Source organism: Myxocyprinus asiaticus, chromosome 32 (genome assembly GCF_019703515.2).
Source record: "Myxocyprinus asiaticus isolate MX2 ecotype Aquarium Trade chromosome 32, UBuf_Myxa_2, whole genome shotgun sequence".
NCBI lineage: Eukaryota > Metazoa > Chordata > Actinopteri > Cypriniformes > Catostomidae > Myxocyprinus > Myxocyprinus asiaticus.
This window is the reverse complement of record NC_059375.1, coordinates 33,209,912-33,217,536: the sequence shown is the minus strand read 5'-3', so window position 1 is coordinate 33,217,536 and position 7,625 is coordinate 33,209,912. Positions and strand designations below refer to the sequence as shown.

The 7,625-nt window shown below is 40.7% G+C and overlaps 2 protein-coding genes across 2 annotated transcripts in view; one reads left to right on the top strand and one right to left on the bottom strand.

Moving 5' to 3' along the window:
- Positions 1-1,355: 1,355 nt before the first annotated feature.
- On the bottom strand, positions 1,356-4,706 carry socs3b (suppressor of cytokine signaling 3b). Its single transcript, XM_051667075.1, has 2 exons — positions 4,487-4,706; positions 1,356-3,615 (listed from the first exon to the last, which is right to left on the bottom strand). The coding sequence occupies exon 2, from the start codon at positions 3,439-3,441 to the stop codon at positions 2,767-2,769; it is 675 nt and encodes a 224-aa protein (XP_051523035.1). The 5' UTR covers positions 3,442-3,615; positions 4,487-4,706; the 3' UTR covers positions 1,356-2,766.
- Positions 4,707-7,080: 2,374 nt separating this feature from the next.
- LOC127423048 (CDP-diacylglycerol--glycerol-3-phosphate 3-phosphatidyltransferase, mitochondrial-like) overlaps positions 7,081-7,625 on the top strand; it is a 31,862-nt gene continuing 31,317 nt past the window's right edge. The window contains exon 1 of the mRNA XM_051667050.1: positions 7,081-7,204. Coding sequence (XP_051523010.1) covers positions 7,089-7,204 — 116 coding nt within the window. The 5' untranslated portion in view covers positions 7,081-7,088. The remainder of the gene's footprint in view (positions 7,205-7,625) is intronic.

The following is a 7,625-nucleotide window of genomic DNA, read 5'->3' as shown; positions in this document are numbered from 1 at the left end:
GATCTTGATTTCATGCACGATTACACTTCCTTTAGCATCGTCAAGCACTAAGAAGTATAATCGAGCTTGAAATCAAGATCGTGCCTAGAGACTGCAATGGCAAGATGTACAGTGAAAAAGGAGTAATATTTTTTTCTGTTCTTACCCGAAACCAACGGAATCGCTTCAGAAGTCATTGATTAAACCACTTGAGTCCTATGGATTACTTTTATGTTGACTTAATCTCCATTTTTGAGGCCTGATCACCATTCACTTGCATTGTATGGACCTACAGAGCTGATATATTCTTCTAAAAATATTTGTTTGTGTTCAGCAGAAGTAAGAAAAATGTTCACATCTTAGATGGCATGAGGGTGAGTAAATACTGTGAGAATTTTCATTTTTGGGTGAACTATTTCTTTAATTTAAACTTTATCATTGGATTAGTGATATTAAAGGTATACTTCACTGAAAAATTACATTAATGTCATAACTTATAATAATAATGCACACACACATACATAATAATAATCTCATGCTCTTGTCATTCCAAACCTGAATTACTTTCTTTCTACCATGGAACACAAAATGAGTTATTTATAGAAGATTGTTCACACTTCTTTTATCCAAACAATGACAGTGAATGGTGACCATGACTGTCAATCAGATTTTCAGTGAATAATGACTTAAATTTGGGACTGTTCCTCAAACAAAGCTATAGTATGACTTTAGAATACGTGGAATATTGTGTACGAGTCATATTGCTACTTTTATTATGCTTTTTTTCCAGAGCTTGACAGCTACTAGTAAAAAAAATGTTGTACCAATCACGTATGGGTTTCTTTTGTACCTGGAACAATGTTAGGTAGAAAGTTAAGGACTGATAGTCACTACTCACTTTCATTAAAAAAAAAAATCCATACAATAAAAGTGAATGGTGACTAAGACAGAAAAAGTTTCCTAATGTGCTCATTTTGTGTTACATTGGAGAAAAAAGTCATACAACATGATGGAGGTGGAACAACATGAGAGCAAGAAATTGAGGAAAGGATTTTCATTTTTGGATGAACTATCCCTTTAAGATCACTTTGGAGAGAGAGAGGCAGATGGTTTAACTTTGATCAAAAGAGAATGCACTCAGTGACATCCTGTAAACACTCTCACACACACCTCAAGGTAAGCCTCAGACATGTTTTTTTGAAAACAAGAGCAGTTGTGGTATTTTCACGTGTGTGCGTTCCTACAACAGAAGGAAAACAATGCTTTCTACAGCAAATGTCCAATTTAAGTCATGCATTTTTAACTTGTGCATGCAGACTGTGGTCTGGGCGAATAAAGTTGCAGATGACAACAAGAATGCGAGGCACTCAGTGGGATCCGTTTTGTAAAAATAGTGCTCTTTAATATAAATTATGGAAACATCTTATAAATATAAATATGTGCAAAGTTTCTTGCTGCATTTTCTATTTTAATGCCTTTGTTTTTTGATCTTCAAGCTTGCACTGAGGTCATCAGACCAGACATTAAGATGAGACATCTTTATAAAAGACAGTAGAAAACATGCTGTCCTATTGGTGGCCACACATGTAAACACCTTGATTTGACAAAATATGAAACAAAAAGACAATCTACAAGTGGAACTGTAAGCCCTTCCATAGACTCAGAATACATTCAGTGAATAGCAGACGTCACATCCTGCTAGTGAAACAAACACTGTGTCATTGTTTTGAAGCATAACTGATTTTTCATGAGCACAAGTACAAATGCCTCTCTGTGTGATGAGAGAAGCACAGTCCTACATGTCAAACAACACAGTAAATCAGTTAAGAAAGATTTTACATACTGTGCTTGTATTTGTTTCACAGTATATGAACGTCAATTTATGTATATGTTCATATCTACTTGGAATTTAATCATAAACATTGTTCAGTTGTTGCCTGCCTTTTCCTAGCACAAATGTAACTAATATTTGCTTTGGCTCCTGTCAAGTTACAAAGTAACAGTCCACTGAGCTGTCCTCAGGGGCCGTTTTCTCCAGAGAGGGCTAAGGGAGGTCAGAGGCTGAAACTATCCAAAGTTACAGGCCTCTCGTCCAGTTTATATGGTTCACACGTTCTTTGACTCTAGTCCCTTGCATTGACCCATTTCTTTCAGTCACCAGAGTAGACACAGCAGTGTCAGTTGTGAGCGGTAAGTAGCCACCCCGTTTGCACCCCCACGCCCACTCGAGGCAATTATGCTTGGCAAGAAGCAGTGGAATTGTGTATGTCATCGCAAACACCAATGTTTTCCTTCCAGGAGAAAGTCAAAAATGTTGAGCTGGATAAAACAGATTGAGGGAGCCTCTCTCGATCAATGGCGAGAAGCTGGACCATAGCCATAGCAGCACACTTAACTCCTGTACAGATCAACTATCACTTGTGTTTATCTTCAGCAGTCTGTCTTGGAGACTGGTCAGTGGAACACAGAACAGGATGCAAAGAGACAACAAACGTGATCTGCGCATCCGTTCGTGTCAACAGCTACTGAGATGTCAGATCCTTGCCACCGACCACTTAAGTTGAAGTACAAATCTCAGGCTGTCCTTCAAATGGCATACCCTGCCAAAGGTTCACAATCCAGAGGTCGAAGGCACATCTGGCCTGCAATACTAACAGACACACGAGGTCAGGCGCAGTCAATCTCCACTTACGCAATTCTGCACCATTGCGGACATTTATTGGCATGCACATCTTCTGCACATGTAGCCCTTCTTATCTAAAACACATCTGGGGCTCTAAAGAATAGCTAGATAGGGGCATCATATTCCTCTAGGAACTCTTGGAGTGGATGAGGCAGCTGGTCCCGTTTGGTGGACACATCAATATGGCCATTTAAAGTCTTGCGACAAAGATGCTGCAAACTAGACATGCTGGATGCAAGTGGACGCAGTAGCTCCAGAGGGATCTTCTCCTCACCGGAGTAAATGAAGTATGCACTCCCATCTCCTGCACTTCCTCCGTCTACAACACTGTTCCCTTCAGCCTGGACCTTGGATGAGGTCCCCGTCCCATTGGTAGAGGGCATGTAATGATGGATGAGTTTGAGAACACAATCAAAACGCGGTACCGCCTGCTCACTCCGCGGGTCTGTCTGCAAGAAGAAGGAGCTGGCGTCACACTGGATGCGCAGGTTTTTGGTGCCTGTGGTTGTTTTCACACTGAGTGTGAAAAAGTGGTGGTGGTCTGAGCTGTCACGTACCAAGAAGGTGCCCGAGGGCTCTGCGCTCAGAAGTGCGCTGGCCTCCTTCCCACTCACGGTGCTCCAGTAGAAGCCACTCTCTTGTAGTTTGCGTGCAGCCGTGAGCACCATCTGATACTGCGCCCTAGAACTGAAGGTTTTGTACCGGTGGGGGGGCAGCCGCACGCCGCCTTCAAAGGGGCTGCTGCTCATGGCGCTGTCAAACCTACTGTGCGTTACCATGGCGCTCTGCCCACCCCCTGTACCGCCCGGCAACCACTGGTGCTCGGGGTCCAGGGCCGACGGGCTGTCCCAGCCAGGGTGCTCATGCACCGGAGAGCACCAACACAATGCCCAGAGCTCTGTCGCCTCCTCCACATCCAGAAGAAATGGTGTCTCAGTGGGTATGGAAGGCAGCTAAGAGAGGGGAAAAACGAAATGGAAAAAAGTCAGCATCTACAACATCTGCTATGACATCAGCTTTATGATGGCTCAGATTTAAACTTGCCCCATTTATAGTCCTTATACTGTAGCTGGATTGGATGTTTCTCACATGTGTTGCCTTTCAATTAAAAACAGCCCCCTTCCTTGTCACGTTTACACTTTAACCATTTCAATGATGTAACTGTCCTATCTGGAGATAAATTAATTAGCTGGCAATCTAAGCTTTATATTTAGACCAAGCCAACTGCCGTGTAAACCCGATATTCACTTCGATCGCTCTCTCGGGCTATTAAAAAACAAGTTATGAATGAGGTCCTCCAGTTCGTTGTGAATAACCCAATTCCTCATTCATGACACTCGGTCTGTGGTTCGAGTTACATTGTAAATACCCCTTCACTGACTGGAAAAGAAATCCACCAACTTATTCAGGTTACACGGAGACCGTTTTAGTTCGAATAACCCACATTTAAAGGGGAAATAATGCAGACTTTAAACTATTATACAACAGCGCACGTACAAAGGTTGATAACTCAGTTTATTTCCACAGAGCTGCATATTTACCGGGACAGCGCTGTACATACTAATGCGCCGTTCACACCGAACGCAGATTTCCGTCCGTCCGCGCTGTTTTTCGATTGCTTCTTTTACTTAAACATGCGTGAGACGGATGTCTTTCAACGTAGTGCCGCGTCTCGCCTAGGAGAACTTAAACATTTAAAAAACGGCCTGTGGCACTTGCTTTCGGTTCTATTCTCAAGGACGAGTTCGGAGTGAACGGCCCCTAGGCGATACAATAAAGCAACGCTGAGTGCATTAGAATAAAGAGCAAAGCGTTTATATTTACCTTCAAAGCGTTATCCGAATCAATCTTGGACCTTTCTTAAAGCATAGTTCCTTGTATGATTCTATCAGAAATGTTTATGCAAAATAGACCCTCTTTTAAAGTGATAAAGGTCAGTTTCATGTCAGTTGTTGAACAGTTAATCAGCGAACAGCTGTGTTAAAGTCTCTAAGAGGTAGTAGAGGTATCCTACTGTTTGTGCCAGTGAGTTGAAGTACCGACTGATATTTCTAAAACGCTCCACCCCTCGGTGTTCCAGTAAAGCAACCACACACACACACACACACACACACACACACACACACGCACGTGGCGGATTGCCAATAAATAATCAGTGTGACCCTTTTTTACGGGATTTCTCCCCCCTCCCTTCTACGTTCACACAAGGTGAAAAAGTGCCATTGCCCTTGCGGATAAAAATGCGGTCGGTGTGTTATGACTATGATCACTGACCACACACATGTTGCATATTATTTCTGTTTTATTTATACTCATTTTGATTTATCCATTGATTGATTTTTGCAGAGTCTTGGATTCGAAAGTAATTTACGGTCATCACGAACTTTCACGAAGAAACAAATGGGGAGGGGTGGGGAGGGGGGGGTGTTTCAAAACAATTCAAGGCTATATGGCAAGCCAAGGTTTAGTGGTCAAATTCCTATACGATTATAGTATAGTATAGTATAGTATAGTCAAGGCTCACTCCATTATTGACACATTCATAGCACATACTCGTTGGATATGTCCCAAAAGCCATCTATCCACCTTATTTTTCAGCAAAACTAGGGCGCTGCCATTGTCAACCTTGAATGTGGACCACTTCTGATATAAGCCACTTCCAGCTATTTTAGCTATACAAAAATACTACATTATGCTGCTTTATATTACAGGCTGGCAATAAATGTTGACATATTATATCATTAATTACGAATTTCATAAACTCATTGATTTTGAGCGCATATAGTTTTACCGTTTACCGTTAATCACAGTCCTACACAAACTTTACACAACCAGCAGAGAGGAGAAAGCTGCCGGGAAAATGCTGCTTCAACTTTCTTTGCATTAAAATGGCATCTTGTTTCATCTTGGCAAAATAATAAACACATTTTACTCTCCTTTCTTGTCAGAGAGCATTCTCTCTTTCTTAGCGGTGCATAGTAAACAGACACGCAGATCACGGCTTCAGCATGGCTTATGAAACATCGCCTTTGGAAATAAAAAAATAAAGGCAACATTGGAGGATGACAGCAGTAGACCATCCTACACTCCAAAAGACATCATTGGGATGTTTTTGCATTGTTAAACCCAATGCTTTGGATATTTAGGGAGCAAGTGAGTCTAGGATGTGTTGTATAGTTCTACCAACGCTGTGTAAATAGGGTATAAATTTAAAAGGAAGAGATAAAAGCACTAATATCAGTTGAAGACTAGAAAGTGCGCAAAACAAGACGAGCAACACACATCAAGCGCTCCTGTCACATTCTAATAAGTCACTTTTTTGTTTGTCATCTTTGACTTACACTGACACCTAGTGGCATGGATGCAGCATCATTTAAAATCAATGGTTTTCAGTTACAGAGGCAATTGTATAAATTCACTATTCACAGTAAGCCATGATTAATTTAATCCACGAGGGAAAGTGTCCAATAAAAGAGTGGTTACTGAAATAGAGCGAGTAGTATTCAACTGGTCATGCGATTCTAACATGGCAGCCCCCATAAGGGGACCCTCTCCATGTACAAAAAAACAGCTTTTATAAAGCTGAAGTTATAGAGTCTTCATCTCATGAGAGTGGACATGGTTTTATATATGTTTCAGAATTACTATTCCTTTCGTTAAAAATAACACTTTTTTAAAAGAACAGTTCCCCCCCCCAAAAAAAATCTCTCATTATTTACTCACCCTCATGCCATCCCAGATGTGTATGACTTTACGAAGATTTTTAGAAGAATATTTCAGCTCTGTAGGTCCATACAATGCAACTAAATGGTGACCAGAACTTCGAAGTTCAAAAAAGCACATAAAGGCAGTATATAAGTAATCCATACGACACCAGTGGTTAAATCTATATCTTCACAAGCAATATGATAGGTGTGGGTGAGAAACAGATCAATATTTAAGCCCTCTTTTACTATAAATTATCCTTCCTGCACAGTAGGTGGCGATATGCACGTTTAATACAAATCGCCAAAAACAAAAGAATAAGAATATGGAAGTGTAAGGGAAAGTGGAGATTTATAGTAAAAAAAAGACTTAAATATTGATCTGTCTCTCACCCACACCTATCAAGTCACTTCTAAAGATATGGATTTAACCACTGGAGTCATATGGATTACTTTTATGCTGCTTTTATGTGCTTTTTGGACTTTTAAGTTCTGGCCACCATTCACTTGAATTGTATAGACCTACAGAACTGAGATATTCTTAAAATCTTTGTTTGTGTTCAGAGACAGAAAGAAAGTCACACACATCTTGGACGTCATGAGGGTGAGTGAATGATGAGAGAACTGTCATTTTTGGGTCAACTACTGAGAGAGCGAGAGAGAGAGAATAAATACTGAGTGTACATTTAAATAAAGTTTTCATATTCAAATTCCTGTACAACATGGCGGCGCCCCTGACATGGAAAAGACTTGTGTTCTCCGTGTACACTCCTGCGCTTTCCTGGGTTTTCACGAGGATTTCAGACAGATTCTTCAAGACACATGATCAGAGGAGAGGGTTAGTGATGGCGATGCTTTAATCACAGTTTCATCACATAAAAATAGTCGATAGAAATCGAGTTATGTTAAATGCATGCGTGTTTGGCTAACGTATCTCGCGGTTGTGAACGGAAGAGATCTTGCGTTCATGTGTTGAATAACAAACTACTTTGAGAATATGTGTTGTAAAGTTTGAAAAAAAAAAAAAAAAAAAGTAATGATGAAATGATCGCTGCTTTACCTCTGATGATATTCACTGGCGTATTTCCAGTAAGCTCCACATATCTTCTGTCTGTCTTAATTAACTGTCATCTGTCATACTTCCCATGGGTTAGTGTGATGATGGATACAGCCACTAAACATATGATCAGATATTGTTGTCATATCTCTCTCTCTCTCTCTCTCTCTCTCTCTCTCTCTCTCTCTCTCTCTCTCAATCA

What these genes read in the sequence shown, in the direction of transcription:
- socs3b (XM_051667075.1), bottom strand. Translation starts at nt 3,441, where the DNA reads ATGGTAACGCACAGTAGGTTTGACAGCGCCATGAGCAGCAGCCCCTTT.